The 21,120-nt window shown below is 38.8% G+C and overlaps 2 protein-coding genes across 2 annotated transcripts; one reads left to right on the top strand and one right to left on the bottom strand.

The window, feature by feature from the left end:
* Window positions 1–387: 387 nt before the first annotated feature.
* Window positions 388–16,391, top strand: LOC134756098 (protein ABHD1). Its single transcript, XM_063692911.1, has 6 exons — window positions 388–611; window positions 7,504–7,677; window positions 8,825–9,031; window positions 9,824–10,028; window positions 12,037–12,320; window positions 12,823–16,391. The coding sequence occupies exons 1-6, from the start codon at window positions 507–509 to the stop codon at window positions 13,096–13,098; spliced, it is 1,251 nt and encodes a 416-aa protein (XP_063548981.1). The 5' UTR covers window positions 388–506; the 3' UTR covers window positions 13,099–16,391.
* Window positions 16,298–21,099, bottom strand: LOC134756101 (uncharacterized). The gene is made up of 5 exons (XM_063692914.1): window positions 20,922–21,099; window positions 20,593–20,792; window positions 19,557–19,842; window positions 18,092–18,214; window positions 16,298–17,216 (listed from the first exon to the last, which is right to left on the bottom strand). Exons 1-5 carry the CDS (start codon window positions 20,995–20,997, stop codon window positions 17,119–17,121), a joined length of 783 nt encoding a protein of 260 aa, XP_063548984.1. The 5' UTR covers window positions 20,998–21,099; the 3' UTR covers window positions 16,298–17,118.
* Between the last annotated feature and the right edge of the window lie 21 nt (window positions 21,100–21,120).

Here is a 21,120-nt window from a genome sequence, read left to right as displayed (position 1 = left end):
TCACCAAAACGGGCAAAACGTGCCGTGACAGGCCGTGACGTACAGACCTCTACTTGTGGCATGAATAATGTCAAGTTTACACGTAGATTATAGTTGTCTTCTAAGAAATTTGGTAATTTGAATAAATTAACTGCTTATTTCATAAAAATATCACTAATGCTCAGCTTTAGTTTTATACGAAAAGTATTTTTTTTATTAGTTCCGTGAAAATTATACAGCTATTGTTCTAAACTTTTACCGACGTGTTTTTAAATATGGCTCAAACATGATCATTGACGTATTTAATTTTTGACATTTATTTAACGCTTCATCGCACATGACAGTGACAGTTCACAGTTTGCTGTTTGACAGTTCCGCATTGTTTCGTATCACTATGTGCTCTGGGTGCAGTGATATGAGTGATTCACTCGAACTTATCAGTATTTAGAATAGTTTTTTTCATTTCACATGAATAACTAACGTGTTCTTTTTTATTTTTTGTTTTATAAGTTGTGTTTACCGGCAGGATGTTGGGAATGTTTATGTACATGCTAGAAGCGCGGAAGGAGTTGCTGGTGGGCCTGTCATTATCTGTATTGTACATAACCTATTATCTTGTGGAAGTAGTCAAGGTAAAATCCATTATCTTAATAGTGGTAAGCCTTCGCCTCACACTGCGTCCCGCGGGTATCGATTGAACGTTAACACTTGAAGTACTTGAACTTTCTTATTAGTTTCATATCACAATAAAAGTTCAGAAGTACTTATAAAGTACTCTTACATTTTGAGTGGCTAGCGATCCATTGCCGCCCACGCTTTTCAGTTTCAGTGCAGGGCATGTATAATTCAGTTACCGGAACACACTAGATATGAGTAATAAAAAAGTTAAAAAATTGTTCTTGAACATTCCAGACTGACAATTTAATACAGCAGTGTTAGAACAAATTTCGCCTTTTCATTTTACCTACAGAATACTGAGAAAACTCCAAATTAGGAAGTATTGTGTTATATTTAATACAAGGATAAAGTATTAATTTTTCCTAGTATTTTTTGTTGATATTTTAGATATTTTGTAGTGATTTGTAAATATATTTTATTATATTGCAACAAATTTTAAGCCAAATTGAATCAAATAAGTTTAAGACCATAAGGCTAGTATACTTGCCTTATGCAGATTAGAGACTTATTTATTAAAAAAAACACAATCAAGAAATTTTAAAAAACACTATATTTAATATCATGATATTCATGATTATAGGAAAAAATGTGATTTTAATGGTAGAAGAGCCGGCAGTAAAGTTTCGAACCAACGTGATACCGCGATGAGATGCACAAAGGTTTCCCATAAAACTGATGCTAAGTCCGAATTTGATAGTCTGCCACGGCGGAACTAGCCGAAAGTACAAAAAAAATAGCCACTTCCGGTGCGAAAAAGGGGGGGTCATTTAACCCATCTGATACTGCAATAAAAGCTATGGCATCAGTTAGAAATTTACTGGTAGATACAGAAAAGCGAAATCTGCCAGTATGATTCCTGCCGGAAGTGCTTGGCATACGCTCTCAAAGGTGACCATCGGGACCCCTAAATTAACCCATCTGATACCAGCATGAAACCAATTCCAGTCGGTAGATATGAACCTTCTCTTCAGGAATATATAAGTCTGCCAGGGCGCTTTCAGCCGAAAGACCTTGACATACGAGATTATGTGAGCAACATCCGTGGTACCCGTATTTTGGAATTGTACAGATTACAGACATTTTAATTATTGCAGGCTTATGATTTATTACCTAATGCTTATATTTGTATATTTTTATGCCATTAATAACATATATTTCAAATTTATTAATATACACAATATAATTTGGGCATTAATTTAATACCTGCTTACGGCTTTGTACTTCTTTGTTTGCCTTATAAAGGTGCTAACAAATTAGCTACCGATATCTTTACAGTTGATAGTACTCGGCTCCTGAAGTATATGTAAGTATGAAACATTATAGGTTTTATGATGTTATTTTGAGAAAATTGGAAAACAAATTTGCTTTGTAAAAAGACTCTGTTAATGAGATAATTAAATGATACCTCATTGAACAGATTCTAAAACCTCTTTTAAATATAAAACTTAACTGGCCACTTCACGTTGATAAATCAAATGACATGTTGACAATGACATTTAAGACACACAAGCAGTTAAATACATGATGATTCTTTTTTAGATAGAATTATAGTATATTTATTTTGTTCGGTAAATAAAATAAAAATTATGTGAAATTTTCTTAATTTCTATTAAAAGTTAATTGTTCTAGTGTAAAGTACCATCTCGTAAAATTTCTGTAGCTAATTTGTTAGCACCATAAGGTATAAATATAAATAATACAATAATTTCAAATTACAATATTCTATATTTACCAAAATGAACAAAATTATTATTATTACATACTTATTGTAAACGGGTGTGAAAAGACAGGATTTTCAACGTCAAGGACGTTTTTTACCAATAATCCAAATATGAACATTTTACATCATTTTTAGGGTTCCGTACCCAAAGGGTAAAAACGGGACCCTATTACTAAGACTCCGCTGTCCGTCTGTCCGTTTGTCCGTCTGTCCGTCCGTCTGTCCGTTTGTCCGTCTGTCACCAGGCTGTATCTCTCATGAACCGTGATAGCTAGACAGTTGAAATTTTCACAGATGATGTATTTCTGTTGCCTGTTGTATATTAAAAACAGAATAATATAAATATTTAAATGGGGCTCCCATACAACAAAAGTGATTTTTTTGCTGTTTTTTTCCGTAATGGTACGGAACCCTTCGTGCGCGAGTCCGACTCGCACTTGGCCGGTTTTTTATTTGAGTCCCTTGTTAGTTTTTCAATTGTGCACTTGTGAAATCAATTTTTACCCGCCTAATTCAGAGAAAATCAAAGAAAACCAGCAATTTTCTCGATAACCATCCTTAAAACGGGGTCGATCGATATACATAAGAAAAGAAAGAAAGGGGTGAATAGAATTATTTAGTTTTAGTTGTCATAGACATCGAATTTATTAACTAGTATTTGCCAACAACAAACCATAAATGCAATTGAAGAAAACATATACATATATATCTCACTTTCACGATTTTTACACATTATTCTTCGAGACCACGGGGACAACGCCGTACTCGATACGTCGGAGGTAAATCTTAAAACTTAAATACGCGATTAAGTCCCGTTTCCAATTTACATTTGAAATAGACAAGGGAGGGGTAAAATTAAATGGGGAGAAAATACATTTTATACGATTTGCAGACGACATCGCGGCGTTTGCAGAAACTTCAGCTCAACTAGAACATCTAATGTCTACTGTAGGTTATAGGTTTACCTGTCTTTCAGGAAACTAAATATTTTCTTTTATGCCGTTTAGTACAGCTTTGATGTCTACCGTTCTCCAATTCTCCCTCAATTGCTCATAGGTTAACTGGAAGAGATCCCTGAAAGGGATAAGTTCGCCTTTGTACAAATGATGCGTTTTTCTCTTGTTTTATATGTTTGTTTTTGTACAATAAAGAGTTTTACTACTACTACTACTACTAATGTTAACAATGGACACAGTATTTAACTAATTAGGCTTAAAGATAAACATAAAGAAAACTTACAACTTCAAAATGCAAAACTAATCATCCTCCAATAGTTCTCAACAACATCCCAATTCAGCAGGTTGAAAGTTTTAAATATTTAGGTAGCTTAATTACCAGGGACTCCAGGTGCACACCAGACATCGTTGCAAGGATTGATATATGGCAAAAAAAGCTTTCAACCACAAGAAACAATTATTGAAATCCCGTTTATCATGTAAAAGCAAGAAGCTACTGATTAAGGTGTACATCTGGAGCCCTTTATGGAAGTGAAAAGTTCATCACACAAATATATGCCCTTATCGGAATTCAAACCCAAGACAGTCGACTTTGCAGGCAGTAAGTAGGCCAGACCGGTCGTCAATAAATTAGTTATCTCAATTTGTAGTATTATAAAACAACACCCTGAATGTTAATCTACGTCATTTTTGCGTCAACGTCAAGAAATGTACGGGAGAGGTGGGCAAGACGGGATACTTAATGTTTCAAGTCCAATAAAACTGAAAATGCTATTCTTTTTAAGTTTATGTTATTTTTAATTTTATCTTTGGTAATCAGTCTTTCATAATCAACACTTACTAGGAACTCTCTTGTTAGATAATTAAATTAAAAATAAATTAAAATGGCCGAAAGTGCCTTCTCTCCATCTTGCCCCTAGGTATGGTAAGATGGGGAACCCCTACGGGACAAGATAAGAATGATTCATAGAAATATTATATTTAGGGCCTAAACAAAACTTCAATTTTTGGCTATTGGGTCCATCGTCTGATAACTTCTCACGAACTGTTTTACTTTGATTTCTTAAGTCGTCTGAGGGACAGAAAATGTGTTTACAGCTAACATGTACCCCATCTTCCCTTTATAACAGCATCCACCGCTTTTTTCTTGGCCTCTAACCACTCTCCTCTATTTGACTTTCTTTTATACTTTTTCACCGTTCTACAAGAGAAGAATAAATAAATTCAAATCCGCAATTCTTCATCAGTTTATCACTTTAAAACTACGACCGTCAAGATGTACCCCATCTTGCCCCATGTGCCTAATGAAATGCGAAAGTTTTTTGTTAAAAAAAAAAAACCGTACTTGAAACCAAACAAGTCCTTAGCTGTTGGCGTGATTGCTGGGCCACAGGAATAAATTAATAGTATATATGTGCTGGTGATAATAAGGAAACAAACGCAAACCAAATAAACACAAAAACCGGCCAAGTGCCAGTCGGACTCGCGCACGTAAGGTTCCGTACCATAATACCATTACGCAAAAAACGGCAAAAAAGTCACGTTTGTTGTATGGGAACCCCACTTAAATATTTATTTTATTATGTTTTTAGAATTATTTAGAATCATTTATTCATCAATTGTGCATTACAGGTAATGAATACAGGTGTTATAAACAATTAGTTATAGTTTGTTATAACGGCAACAGAAATACATCATCTGTGAAAATTTCATCTGTCTAGCTATCACGGTTGACAAGATACAGCCTGGTGACAGACGGACAGACAGACAGACAGACAGAAAGCGGAGTCTTAGTTATAGGGTCCCGTTTTTACCCTTTGGGTACGGAACCCTAAAAATAACAAGGAATATGGCAAAAACAGTTTTTTTGCAAATAAATAATTAACGACACCATTTGTCTAGCCGGTCACTGTGCGAGCTGATTGCTATGATGGCGACGGGATTCTGATGGTTGGTCAGTCGTGTCGCCATATAAAGCCGCTACCCCGTCTCGTCTTGCCCCTCTCTCCCCTACATAAGATAGTGATTAGATACACCAAATAGGTGAAAAAACGCTTCAAGCGTAAAAGAAACCACCAAAAATCATTTTATGTCGCATTACAAGCCTGATTTAGCTATGAATACTAATACCCCCTTATTCGTAAAACTTTACGAGCCTGAATTAGTTAAATTATGTTTTATCCTTTTCTTACAAATACATAAGTCAAAATGACAGACAAAGACAAACGATTCATATAGCTAATTCAATGACTATTAATCATATTAATCACATTATTTAATTTATTTTAACTTAATTTATTATAAATATGTGTTATTAATAACGTAATAATATACAAATATACCTAGGTAAGCATAGAGTAATAAATTAATAAGCCTGCAGTATTTGAAATGTCCGTAATATGATTCCAAAATACGGGTTATACGGGTACCACGGATGTTGCGCCACATAATCTCGTATGTCAAGGTGTTTCGGCTGAAAGCGCCCTGGCAGACTTATATATTCCTGAAGAGAAGGTTCATATCTACCGACTGGAATTGGTTTCATGCTGGTATCAGATGGGTTAATTTAGGGGTCCTGATGGTCACCTTTGAGAGCGTATGCCAAGCACTTCCGGCAGGAATCATACTGGCAGATTTCGCTTTTCTGTATCTACCAGTAAATTTCTAACTGATGCCATAGCTTTTATTGCAGTATCAGATGGGTTAAATGACCCCCCCTTTTTCGCACCGGAAGTGGCTATTTTTTTTGTACTTTCGGCTAGTTCCGCCGTGGCAGACTATCAAATTCGGACTTAGCATCAGTTTTATGGGAAACCATTGTGCATCTCATCGCGGTATCACGTTGGTTCGAAACTTTACTGCCGGCTCTCCAACCATAATGCATTATACATTTTTATACATTCCACCAGCACAATTTATTCATTTAATTCTAATTTTATCATAATGAATGTAAGGTTAGATAAATTATGTGGCAAGAGAAACCCTTGTAGGAAAATTAAACAGATATTAAAAACTAAATTAAATTAATGCGCAACGTATTAGCATTGCAATACAGCTGGGAAATGCTGCCAGCATCCTTGGCACCATGCCAAAGGGCATGCCATGTATTTTAGTTTTATTTAATTTTTAGTTTTATTTTATTGAATAGAATAGAATAAGATTTTATTCGTAAGCACAAACAAACAAGACATTACATAATATAAAAGAAAACATAAAATAAGATTAAAGTGCCACAAAATGGACTCATCTCAGCATGTTATAGATATGTTTGTTTAACAAATGTATTGTTATTCCGATTAAATGATAATACTAAAAATAAACTAATGTATAAAATTAACTTAAAAACACTTACATAGAAGGACTTTCCTCATATCGTTTCTCTTGCCCCAAGCAAAATAAACTGTTTCTTACTAGATTTTTTTACCTACACACCTACAGCGTTCACATAATCTCTAATAATAGCCTATACTTTTTTTAATTTTTTTTTTTAAAGATTGGGATTTGTCACACAGTGACTATGTCAATTACATAACACATAAGTGACTTGTGTCACTGTTTGTATAGGTGACTGTTCAAAATTGAAGGTTTTCCTTAATTTAATAATATTGAAGATTAGAAAGAATTTTAATAAACCATTTTCAGTTTGGAATATTGAAATATGGGTTGGATTTCTATGATAAAAAAAAATCTGCCATATTTGTTCATTTAGTCTTCAATTTTTAGGGTTCCGTACCCAAGGGGTAAAAACGGGACCCTATTACTAAGATTCCACTGTCCGTCTGTCAGTCTGTCTGTCCATCTGTCTGTCTGCCCGTCTGTCTGTCACCAGGCTGTATCTCATGAACTGTGATGGCTAGACAGTTGAAATTTTCACAGATGATGTATTTCTGTTGCCGCTATAACAACAAATACTAAAAAGTACGGAACCCTCGGTGGGTGAGTCCGACTCGCACTTGTCCGGTTTTATTGTGTGGTGGACCTTCGGAGGCTGTTGCATAAATGCATATGTAGCTGTTTAAGAACCTATAAGTACATATTTTTTATTATTGGAGATCCAACAGCTGTGACATTAAATATTGTAGTAGATACAGGGAGCCAATTATATGAACGTTCAGGTAGTTTTGTAGAGTTTAAGAAATATCAAAATTAACTGCTACATGTGTTCTGCAGAGGCCACTGCTAGTATGCGCTCCGGGAGCTCTACGGTCACTTCTCGAGAGAGATGTGCCGCTACTACAAACACCGTACTGGCCGACCCCTTGGTGCGTAGAGGCACGCTTGCAGACTGTCCTAGGCTCCATAATGCGTTCCTTGTTACTGCCACACGCGCGTTACCGGCGTGAGGTATGTATAACCCATATACCATGTTATAGTTCTTTCTTTGTAGGACAGAGGCGCTCAGGAAGGCCCAAAAAGAAGTGGATAGACAACATCTCCTCCGTCGCAGGAAAAGACTGGCTCCAAAAAGCCCAAGACAGGGATGACTGGAGAAAAAGTAAGGAGGCTTTCACCCAGCAGATGGGATCCGGTCAGCCCCAAAACAAAGTAAAAAAAAACCACAAAAACAATAATAACCTGGCTGTAGAACAAATAAAGCTTTAATAATAAAATAATAAAAAGTCGTTTCTTTAAACGGGTTTAACTAAGGCATTGTTTCCTTTAATTCAGTACTGTAGGATTTCGGTAGTCAACCAATGCCATTAAGGCTTTATTTAAGAGATCAAGGTACATTCGGCCAATTAAGACAAATCGAATTCCTTAAGAATCATCAAAATTAGCCCATGCGTTTGATTTGTATATACTGATAAACAAAATTACCCTCCTTTGCGTTGCGCTGTTGAGTAAAAAGTCGTGGTTGCGGATGGTGGACTTGGTCCCTACTTTCTATAAAGCCATTTCAATTTAGATCATATTTCATTTTAAATGATCCTTTAGGATCTATACTTAAGAAGTTACAGTTGTTACTCTGTCTTTTTTTTTTTTGTCTACTGGCAAAGTTGGAATGCCAGAGTACTTTTACTTTTATAGTATGAATTTTCTCAAATGATATTTAGGCCTCACACCCTAATCCGTTAAACAAAAGCCTTTGTTTCTTATATGGAGAGGCGCCTGTCGCGTGCCAAAGCAACCATATCGTTAAAAAGCAACTATCGTGATAAGTCGTATCGTATCGTGATTAAGGTTCAAAATGTAACAGCTCATTCTGAGATAACGAGTTTGGGTAATGAAGGACGATCATGCCTGTGTGTGGCCTCAGAATACAGAGCTGCTACGAAAATTTGAACCATATAAATAGGACGGTAAAATTTCTTTTTAAACGAGTTTGTTCCCGTTCAGTCAGTAGCGGTAGCATTGGTAACCGCTGAACAAATGAAACAAAGGCTTTTGTTTAACAGAATAGGGTGTGAGGCGTAAAAATCATTTGAGAAAATTCATACTATATTATCCGTGACAGCGGAGACCTTTTGTTCTATCAGCCTATTTGTTCTAGGTCTTACGGCTAGCAGACGGCGGGCAAGTAGCCTTGGACTGGCTAGAAAACTCAGCGGTTCCGGGGGCGCCAGTATTACTCGTACTGCCGGGTCTAACGGGCGGCTCGCAGGCGGACTATGTGCGCGCGCTGTGCGCCGCCGCACAGCAGCTTGGGGCGCAGGCTGTCGTGTTTCATTATAGGGGGCTGGGCGGCATCAAACTCACGGTAACTATACCACAGGACTTTATTCAATTTTTTTTTTGTAAAATATACCTCAAATTATACCTAATATCCCCAAGAAATATTTTTTTTAATATTTAAATTTAGCATAAACCGTTATAGCCCCCGCTCACCCTCCCCTTCCTCGAGCTTACCAATCAGGACTTTTGTAATAATGAAAAATAAAAAATAAAATTAGGATATTAGGTATAATTTGAGGCCCTTCCTCGAGCTCACCAATCAGGACTTTTGTAATAATGAAAAAAAAAATTAATAAGTTATCAGGTATAATTTGAGGTACCTATATTCAAAAATTTTTGAACGGTATCGTATCTTGACTCTGGAGAAGCCCAAACTTGATATGTTTTGAAAATTATTTTTATTCTACAAAAAAAAAAGAATGAAATGTAATGTTGTGATATATTTTTAGAATCGGTTTAAAAAAACCCTTTCATTTTATACCACACACGATAGGTTTCTGATTACTAATTGTTTATTCCCATAGAAAAACAAACTCATAACTCCTCTCCATTTTTTTTAATTTTTTTGGTTCTACGGGTCAAATTTATTCAAATGACCCAAAAATCAATCCTACCGATTTTCATGCTTTTAACGCAATTTGCAGCGTTTTTTGGCGTACCGCTAGCACCACCGCCGCTTGAGTGTACCACTAGGTATGTCATCTAGTGGTGCACTCAAATCTGGGGAATGGATTCGCAAGATCTGGATCTGGACATTCTGGACGCACCTCTACAAACTCGTATACATAAAACACTATACCAATGTTTTTGTTTTCAGACACCACGCCTCTACTGCGCCGTGAGCCACGAAGACTTGGCCGAAGTCGTAGAAGCCGTGTCTGAACGGGTCGGCGACGCGCCAGTATTAGCCGTCGGCGTGTCCTTGGGTGGACTTATATTGGGACAGTATTTGGCCGCGGCGGGCGACCAAGCCAGAGTACACGCGGCGTTGATCGTGTCTTCACCGCTCGACGTTGAGCGAGGCAAGTCCCTTGTATGTAGAAGCCGTGTCCGAGCGGTGACGCGCCAGTCTTAGCCGTCGGCGTGTCCCTGAGAGGACTTATACGCGAGAGTACACGCGGCGCTAGTTGTCTTCACCGCTGGACGTTGAGCGAGGTGTCCCTTTTATAGGTATAGAAGCCGTTTCCGAACAGCGACACGCCAGTATTAGCCGTCGGCGTGTCTCTGGAAGGACTTATACTAGGAACTAGAACAGTACTTCGCCGCGGCGGGTGAACAGGCGTTAGTACACGCGGCGTTGGTTGTGTCTTCACCGCTCGATGTCGAACGTGGTAAGTCTTACGGCTGGCGTGTCCTTAAGGACTTATACTAGAACAGTATTTGGCCGCAGCGGGCGAACAGGCGACGGTGCGGGCCTGCGGGCGGCACTAGTTGTGTCTTCGCCGCTTGATGTTGAGCGAGGTAAGTTTTAACCGTTGGCGTGTCCTGGGGAGAACAGGCGAGGGGTGTCACTTGTGTCTAAAGTTAGGTAAGTTCTTTGATACGTGTAGTACCTATAGAAAATTGTTTAATAAATTTGCAAAGCCCATAAATCAATGTTTAGGTAGGTATGTAGGTAAGTATAACGAACGTATTTCGACGTACGTTAATGCCTCGTAGTGACCCCTACATTGTCAAATAAGTATGTGACCATACTTATTTGTCTTATTTGACAATGTAGTGGTCAACGAGGACAACGGTATCCATGCGGAAAATTGTGTAAGACAACACGATTGTACCTATTATCAAGCGTATAAAAACGCTTATTTATTGTAGATTTGTGTGCGATGTCACTATGTGCTTCGGTTTTAAAAATACCTACTTATCAAGGTGGAAATAAATCTAGAGGAAACTTTATCGTTAAGATAGGAAGCTATTTTCGTTTTCCACAAATTTAGCACAAATAGATTTAATTGAGCACTTTTACTACCTAGGCTTGTTTCCTAGATACCAATAATACCTAAGAATATTGAACTCTATTGAGTTCAATGAAAAATTAAGTAGGTGAGAGGATAGACGCATTCTCTCTAATGGCCTCTCCAAACATCACCGATCATTGCATTGCGGCATTTGGTCGATCGAATTCAAATTCGTTGTCTTACCATGGATGTAAGTAACTACATCTATGGTTCTTACTTAGCCAGCAATTATCTTAAGTCGCATCGCACCCCATTTGCAACGTCTGTAGTAGCCTTAATACAATAAAGTCGCATCGCACCCCATTTACAACGTCTGTAGTAGCCTTAATACAATAAAATGTTGGTTCCCAGCACAATTCCTTTTACCAAATCAAAATTATTCACCGAACATTCTTATCGTGCGTCCGAACATTCTCCTGCCAAAATTCACAAGCCATATAAAAAAAAAACAATAAAATGTTATAACCAAGGTCATGGTTGTCAATGATGAAACTGCAGGCATGTTGACGCTGTTGTTAAGCTCTTTAATGATACGATAGCTCTTACGATGTGTCTCGAATATCATCTTGACATCCAAACTTGACTTCACGTCTCATAGAAAATATTGTCTTCGGTTACCGCGATAGTTACTCATGAAGCTTTTCCTCAGTCAACCGTTGACCACGAACGCTGTAACGGCCCGGCCACGAGCGCGGCGGCGGCAGCGGCGAGCGGCGGCCATAGGTTAGAGCGAGACAGCGATCGGACCTATCGTTCCTACCTATGGCCGCCGCTCGCTGCTGCCGCCGCCGCGCGATGTCGTGGCCGGGCCGTTACAGCGTTCGTGGTCAACGGTTGACTGAGGAAAAGCTTCATGAGTAACTATCGCGGTAACCGAAGACAATATTTTCTATGAGACGTGAAGTCAAGTTTGGATGTCAAGGTGATATTCGAGACACATCGTAAGAGCTATCGTATCATCTAAGAGCTTAACAACAGCGTCAACATGCCGGTTCGAAACGTCGGGATGTATTAATATACGCGATATAATCTGTTTTCATATATGTCTCATAGTAAACTTTTTTCTGAACAGGCTCAGAATGCATGGAGCGCGGCCTAAACGCCCTCCTATCCCGGCACATGGCCCGCAACCTCCGGCGCACCGTGTGCTCCCACTCCCTAGTAACAGCCGGGTCCGACGAGCACGCCCGAGTGGAGAACGCGACATCAGTCCGGGCGTTCGACGCGGCGTTTACGACGCGCCATTTTGGATTCGGGAGCGTCGAGGCGTACTATCGCGCGGCTACGCTCAGGGATAAATTAGGAGCTGTTAGGGTGCCGTTGCTGTGTTTATGTGCGGCCGATGATCCTTTCCAGGTATAATATCCTCTAATTATTTCTAAGGGCCACTTGCACCATCGCACTAACCCGAGGTTAACCGGTTAAACCTGGAGTTACCATGGTTACCGGTACTATTTGACACGGTACGGTTTAACCCCGGGTCAGTTAGTATTAGTTAGTAAATCCTAGCGTTGTTTACTTTTAAACTAAGTGGTTACGTTCCAATTTGTTCCGAGTAAAATGACAGTGACATACGGACTGACAGACAGAAGGACATGACGAAATTATAAGTTTCGTTTTTGCCATTTTGGCTACGTAACTCAAAAAAGTAGGTGATTTAACCGTGACGTCACTTGTTTAGTCATCATATAAATTCCATAGTGGCTAATCGTATTGACCAGTTCGAAAAAAATAGTCGAGAAAAGGATCGGAGGAAGGAGGCCGTGCCTCTTTTTTTTTTGCTCGTTTTGGCGGGGGCAGTGCCGTGCCCCCAGAACAGTTGTCTAGCAGGCAAGTATCCTATTTTTTATTATTCCAGCCGCTCGAAGTCCTCCCTCTAGCCGAAGTCGCCGCCTCCAAGGCCGTAGCCTTAGCCGTCCCCGCGCGCGGCGGCCACATCGGCTTCCTGGAGGGCTGGTGGCCCGCCGGCCAGGACCAGTACATGGCGCGCGTCGCCGTGCAGTACTTCTCCGCTTTACTCCGCAACCCCGACTTGCTTCACACTCCCCCTAAGGTACAAACGCACACTGAAAAGAACATTGAAACTCCTGAAAAGCAGGAAGAGGTGGATAAGCAGGAAAAGGAAGCCTGCTGACTAGAGGTATATGACAGTATTAAGTACAAATGGCGTCGCTTCGGTTTTTTAGGCATGGAACGGTTTTCTAAAATATATATAGGTATTGTATCATGTTATATCTAAATTATATTCAGATCTCAGAGGTACTTTGAAAGCTGTTCTAAATATCCGAATGCTGCACAAATTTCGAAACTGACATACACAATAAATTAGAGGGGATTTAACTAATTAATTATGTAGTTTATAGTCCCAAATCAAAACTTCAAACTCTAAACTAAAATGCTTTAAAATAGTTGGGTAGAACAGAAAATATTTCAGTAAACCGCTCCCTTTGTGCCTTATAGCCGGGCCACGATATTACGCCAAGCGGGAGCGATGAGCGATATTCTCCGCTCGTCGCTTGTCGCTGATGTCGTGGCCCGGCCTTACGCTTCGTCCGACGAGCTTCGCTCTAAAGTGCCTTCGCTCGACATGTGATATTTTTTGCCACGACGGGATCACCCGGCTTGTAGCGTCCCTCGGAAACGCTTCGTAGTAACAGTTGCGACGAGAGTTGAACACAGCGCGTCATGTATTATAAGAGTTTTCGAAATGTTTTTAGCCTGGCATCAAACTAAATAATAAGGCGTCTTTTGGAGACCTGAAGATCAGTTTGAAATTAGATTTACATGAAAATTTAAGTACATATGCCACAAAAAATATATAGATAATGTCATATTTTATCGACTGTGTCTACTCTACAAATTTCAATAGCAAAAATACCTATACAAAGTCAAGTCCTAGTGAAAAAGTTCAATGTTTAATATTTTTTTGTCAAGTACATATTTACGGGAAACTTTTGCAATACATTGCCATCAATAGTTATACAATCCATTTCCATTAACTCTCGTTGCGACACTTATAAAAATATAAATTGAGTATTATACTAATTAATTAATATACAACGACCGTGTTGTGAGCTAAAGTTTTAAAACCGGTGCTAAATTTAGTGGCTTATTAGACTGACGAAACGTCGTTATCAGCACGCAATAGATTTCTTCAAATCATTCATTTTTCTGAAGTAGTTATTATCAACCAATAATTGATTGTAATAGAGATAAAGTCTGGTCGTTCAGACGGGACAATTTTTCGCGCAATCTTATTAAATTGACAATTTAATTGTGTTAAACGCAAAAATGAAATTGTTTTGCCGATCCCACTTGATTCTAAGATTGTGAACGATGAAATCAGAAGGCGCGGACGCAAAAAGGGTTATTTAATTTTGTCCGTGTACGCTAGACGAGATTGACGCCAATTTAACATTGATCAAATCGCCAATTTGACTGTCTCGTCTGGACTGACCTTAAGATAAAAACGTGCCCCCTAGATTGACAGTCGTTCTGCGCCATATGTTCTTGGTCACTGAATTGTCAAACGTCAACTTTTGATAATCAGAGTTACCACATCACATAATATACGGAGCCGTATAGCGCCATCTGCATGTCAAATTCGAGGCACAAATTTGTTTTAGACAACATATTTTACACAATCAGTGGATCTTTGTTATTAATCGTGTGGCGTGTTAACTATTTGTACAATACCCATACACAGGATGCTGTTGTAGGTTGTGGTCTGACCGGGGACAAAGCGAGTAGCGTAAAGAAATGCATGTGTATAGACATGACTGATAGAAAGTTGTGAATAAACCAATTTACCTTTATTATTCTGTGATATCGTACTTTTTAAAAACAAATTGTTTCAATTTATTTTTGATATCTGTTAATTATTTTTTTAAGACAGTTTTATCATATTCGCTTAGCTTTTTTGAACTTTATGTAGGTCCAGATTCAGAATATAGAACCCGTGTTGACCCTAAGGATTTAATAGAAATACTAGAAAAACTCAACGCTACTCGCTGATCGTTTACTGCTGGACAGGTGCCATGCCACGTGGCTTTAGAAATTCAAGGACCGAAAGGTATCGGATTCAAGTTATGTTTGGGCTATAAGTATTATTATTTTTACTTGCTAAATGCTTACCTATATTAAAGAAATTGTTTGTATGAAATACACGAATTGAGGTTGATTGTACCTTTTTAATTTTAGTACCTCTGTGTATGGGGTTAGGAGATGGAAAAGCAAAAACGCTAAGATTGTCAACATGCATTTCGTATAATTTAACATTAGTTCCTAAAATCACCTGACAAGCTTATAATTACAAATTTAATGTTCAATTATTATATATGTATTTATAAAAAAAACGAGTGATGTTATTGTTGTGTTTTACATGGATCAAATGAATTTATAATTGTTATTGTTAGGTCGTGGACTGGACACAAGCGAGCAGCGGCAAATCAAAACCGTTCATACATTCAGTCCACGGCCTTATTAGCGGAGCGATCAAACGACGAGATTAAAGTTGTTTTTGCAATTGAAACACAGTTATACTTGGAGTAGGGTAAGGTTAAGTTTTTATTGTATTTACATTATATTAAAATTATACATTAACATCACAATAAAGTTAGTTATTAATAAATAATGATATATATAGCGCTCGAGTGTGCGGGTTCGCGCCGATACGGACCTTGTATAATCACAGATTATATAAAAGTTTGACATAGTAAGTAGTATTGGACCTAAAGGGGCCCACTGATTACCAGTCCGCCGGACGATATCAGCCTGTCAGTTAGAACAAAAAGTTGACAGTTCCGAACAACTGACAGGCCAGAGACTGCAGGCGGACTTACTAATAAGTGGGCCCCTTTACGAGGTTATTGACATATTTTTACCAATTCCTCGCTCTTAATTTATGCGCGGCCTTGAAGTCTATATAGGTATTAAGTAAATGTATTGCATTTATTTATTTTGAATAAAAAAGTAATGGTTCCGCTTAGTCAATTTAGTCATCAGTAAATTTGAAAAAGGTCACATGTAACAAAATTATTCATTAATTAATTAAAAAACCGGACAAGTGCGAGTCGGACTTGCTCACCGAGGGTTTCATACTCTTTAGTATTTGTTGTTATAGCGGCAACAGAAATACACCATCTGTGAAAATTTCAACTGTCTAGCTATCACGGTTCATACAGCCTGGTGACTATACCTACAGACAGACGGACAGAGGAGTCTTAGTAATAGGCTCCCGTATTTAACCTTTGGGTACGGAACCCTAAAAACGTTCAGCAAAAAGTTCAAATAGAATAGATAGATTGCCCACCTTTTATCCATTACGTGGGTAGTGGGTACATTTTATCCGCGCGAACCCGCCTCACCCGAGCGTCGCACATATCTGCGTTTGTATCGTTTTTTACAAATATACGCATACAACACGAATTCGAGCGTTTTATTACCTCGCCTTATAGTATAAATTTTCTCCAATGATTTTTACACCTCACACCCAAATCTGTTAAACAAAAGCCATTGTTTCTTTTGTTCAGCGATTACCAATGCTACCGCTACTGACTGAACGGGAACAAACTCGTTTCAAAATAAATTTTACCGTCCTATTTATATGGTTCAAATTTATGTAGCAGCTCTGTATTCTGAGGCCACACGACGACTTATGAATTACAGTCAATAAGGTTGTCTATGCTGCTCAAAAAAATATATCATGGAGGGGTGACGTCACGGTTTGGCTCGCTTCTGATTGGTGTTTCAGTTAAAATGGCCGATTGGAGGAATTTACACTTATTTTATTGAAAATATTAATAATCCTAATATTTATACTGAAATTGGGTATTTTTTTAAAATCATATGAACATATATGTTTCTTTGGAACCGTTATTTCCATGCCAATATGCCAATTGTAAAGAAATAAAGGTTGCGGGGTTAAGTATCGCCTAGGCCAATTCTTAGGCTAACTCTTCATTTCAAAAACGTTTCTCTTCAATACCTATAAGGACCAGTCTGCTTAAAAACACATTTTTTTTTTTAAGAATAAAACGAAAAATTTACCGCCAAGGCGTGACTCGACCCGCTGTTCTAACAACTGAGTATTTGCCACAGACAGCTAGGTCTCAGTAGCTCAGTAGAAGCAATTGGAGAATTGTCTTAAGAGTTTCTATAAGTCCCCATCCAAGTTCAAGTCGTGCCCTAACGCGCGACAGAAAGCAACCACCAGTTGTTCTGCGTGTAACCTCCGAGCAGCGTCGTCGTCACCTAAAACAAACATAATATAATAATAAGTTTATGGCCAAAATTTAATTTTTGGTACAAGCTTTTATCGCTGACTGTACTTTTCTTTCCACAGACAACTAATACTCATCGAGACAATTCTAGAAACCCCCAAACGCAATTAGGTTGCGTTGTTTTATCACAGAGTTCCTATTACCACCTCCTGTCTCCATCATCAGATCAGCTCAATGGTACCATAATATTGCATTGTCACCCGACCTTGCAATGCAATGCAAATTTTCAGCTTTTTCGGAAACCGGGAAGTGGGTCAAATTTAACTTGCAAGATTTGACCCTTACAAACATGTTACATACATATTACATACATACTTACATAAGTACATAGCGAGTTAAATAAAAGCTTGTAAAAATAAAAGTTTGTTGTCAAATTAGAGCTCATAGACATATATATTACTTCGTAAAGACCGGCCTTAGGAGCACTACGAATGGGGCCGATACATTGGAGTCAAAATCGCATTTAGTTACACCAGCGCCCTCAGTCGTGTGGCGAATTGTGCAGTGGAAAGGCGTCGGTATTCGGTAGGAATTATATGCATACGTTTATACTTTGTTTACACCTGGTGACGCCTTTTCACTGCGCAATTCGCCACACGACTGAGCGCGCTGGTGTAACTAAATGCGATTTTGACTCCAATGTATCAGCCCCATTCGTAGTGCTCGTAAGGCCGGTCTTTACAAAGTAATATATATGTCTATGTTAGAGCTAATTAAATCTAGTCCTGAAAGTGGATGGAAGAATAACTGTTCATTGTGTGTTTATTGCTGATGTTAATATGGCCCATGACCACACTAAGAACATCTGAATGAAATATGAATGTGAAAGACGTGTCAAAAAGTCACCTTCAGCGCGCCGCGCCGGGAGCATGCCCAGTGCATCTGCAAACTGCTCAGCTCTTTCCACTGCGCCCGCCTCGTCCCCACCCATCCACGAACCCCACGATGAGGAGTCTGACGATGAGTCATCTGTAAATTGTTTATTATAAGGTACCTATTGAGATGAAATAACCCACATATTATAATCAGCAAACGCCGGTTTCGTTAAAACAGAGAAATATAACTAAAAACAATACACTCCTTTTTTTGGGCAGTCGTGTAAAAAAGGAGTGGTAACTCCATCAGATTTCGCGCCTGATTTCGTAGTCGACACCTAGCGTCAAGTAGCGAAACTCTCAGTACTGCTACTCCACAAAGGATGTAGCGGCAAACAAAGAGTCTAATGCTCAACGATTTTCAGCTAATATTATAACCGGAGTAACCATAGGAGTTGAAAATAGAGTTCCGGTTACTCTGGTTATAATATTAGCTTAAAATCTAATATTATAACCAGAGTAACCGGAAATAACAAAAATAAAATATTAGACTTTTTGTTTGCCGCTACATCTATTGTCGAGTAGCAGTACTGAGAGTTCCGCTACTTGACGCTAGATGTCGACTACGAAACTACGAAATAAGGCGCGAAAACTGATGTATGGAGTTACCACTGTTTCTTTACTTATATTTCTCTATGGTTAGAAGGACTAGAAAACAAATCAACCAAACTCGCGCGGAGAGCCTATTATTTTCAAGTGTTGAGTAGCAACCGTTGCCTGGGTAGTTCGTACGTGAGCTGCTTTTTAAAAGTGCATGAAAATGGAGACCTAGGCTGACTATAGGCTCTCCGAAACATGTCGCGGGAGTGATAAAAATACGTGAGGTAAACCATAAAATAAGTTTGATAACAATTTGGATGGCTCACGATCAGAATAGATATCAGCATGTTATAAATTTTTACTGAACATGCATGGCGTAAAATCAATAGTTTGTTTGATCCCTGCTTAAAGAGGCACTGAGTATATCTTGCCGTTCAAGTCAGGCGCAGGTGCCCTAACAGCCCCAGCGCGGCGCGTTCCCCGCCACGCGTGCGCACGAAGCGCCTCATGCAAGCGCGCTACTTCCACAAACTTCTAATGGTGTTATTCATAAATGCGTTACTGGCCTGAATTAGCTATGAATCGTTTGTCTTTATCGGTCATTTGACTTATGTATTTGTAAGAAAGGGATAAAACATAATTTAAATAAATCAGGCCCATAAAGGTTTATGAATAAGGGGGTAAGAAGATACGCTACTCCTATCCGTCTAATCGTCTCAGGGATATCCTCATTTTGTTTGATAGGTGGCGCTACTAATATTAACCTTAGTTCGTATTTCGTATACCAATCTACTCACCAAATTTTACGAGCAATAGAAAAGACCATAATAGACCAAATGCTGTCTGACCCTTTTTTTACAATTATGATTCAGATGCAAGTAATTTAAGCCACTTACCATTTAAGTCCGGCGCGGGCGCCCTAACAGCCCCAGCGCGCCGCATCCCCGGCCACGCATGTGCATGCAGCGCCTCACGCAAACGCGCTACTCCTATTGTCTCAGGGAAATCCTCATCTTGTTCGACAGGTGGCGCTAGTAGCGGCACCAGTTCGTAGTGAGAAGTGCGCGCCCATGTCGCTAGGGCGGGTGGTTCGTGGTCTATTCGCGCGGCGATGAGACGGACGGCGTTGCGGGACGCTCGCGCGGCTGCCGCGCGACGCACGCAGGCGGTGTCGTCTGAACACTGATAGAGAATTATTTTCTTATTAGAATAACTTAATGAGAAAGTTAGTGTTAACCGGAAGCCATCTCTTAAGTTTGGTTGCAATTTAGTGTTTATTATTATTGTAATTTATTGTGCTTGCTATAAAAAATTTAGTTTAAAATCAATAACTAACTTTTTACAATAACTTTGCTTTGTTTTATCTAAATAGGTCAAACCATTTGAGACAAATGAGCATTAAGTACGAGAAAAAGGCATTATTAAAATTATTTGATAATCTGTCTTTTGCTATAGAACTGTTGTAGTGGTTTAAATTAATGTAATTTATAAAAGTCATGGCCTAGTTGACCTTCAATTTTATTCACAACTTGTAAAAATAAAAATCTGTGCTGTCACATGAAACCAGAGACCATGAAAGGTGCTAATGGCCAGAAGCAAGAGTATTACAATGAAGTTATATATAATCCATATTTCAATAATTACAGGATTTGCAGGAAGTATTGATTAATCTAAACTAGATCTATTTCAAAACAGGAGTCTCCTTTGACATTCAGCTTTCTCAATTTGTAGCAGCATATTATTGTAACTTTAGGCTAGAAACTTACTAAGTGCATATTAGGGTTAGGGCAGATATAATGCTGCATCTTTTTTGTTATTTTCATACAAAGGTAAACATCTATTTAGGTACATACAGGTCAAGTAAGTTGTTATACCATGAGTTCCTCTACTGAACTGTTACCTGCAAAGTTAGAAACAAATGAATCAACTAACCTCATCCTCAGTAAGGTATATAACATGTGCCTGCACATCATCCCTAGGATCTGGTTCGCAACTGTCGGCCAGGGCCCGCAAACGCACTGACGCACTGTAGTATTTGTTAGTAAGGTGCCATATGGGCGCCGAATCCTGTTCCTCGTCGCTGTCGTGTGACACACCGTTGCACTTAGGCTCGGTGCCGGCATGCATCAACTCTGAAAAATAGTCGAAAATTTATCTGCTTTTTGCGGACCCAGAAAACTTTGTATTTTGTAAAATAAACGGTGCCTGGGGAGTTTGGATTTGCAACACGGGACCAAACAATATTATGTTCTTTCGGATACCTGATATTATTGCTGATGCGGAAGCATTATCAGCAGCGCTGACTAATATCACAGGCAAATTATCATCTCCAGGCATGATAGGTAATTAATATTCATGCAACAATGATTGTTTAATGTCGGTTCTACTGCGTTTTCTATAGATGATAGTTATCTACGTTTTATTTGATTTTGCACCGGTAAAGAAATTAAAGTGAAATGG

The sequence above is a fragment of the Cydia strobilella genome, chromosome 3, assembly GCF_947568885.1.
Source record: "Cydia strobilella chromosome 3, ilCydStro3.1, whole genome shotgun sequence".
In the NCBI taxonomy this organism is placed as follows: Eukaryota; Metazoa; Arthropoda; class Insecta; order Lepidoptera; family Tortricidae; genus Cydia; species Cydia strobilella.
The sequence above is the reverse complement of the archived record's forward strand: the minus strand, read 5'-3'. Positions and strand labels throughout refer to the sequence as shown.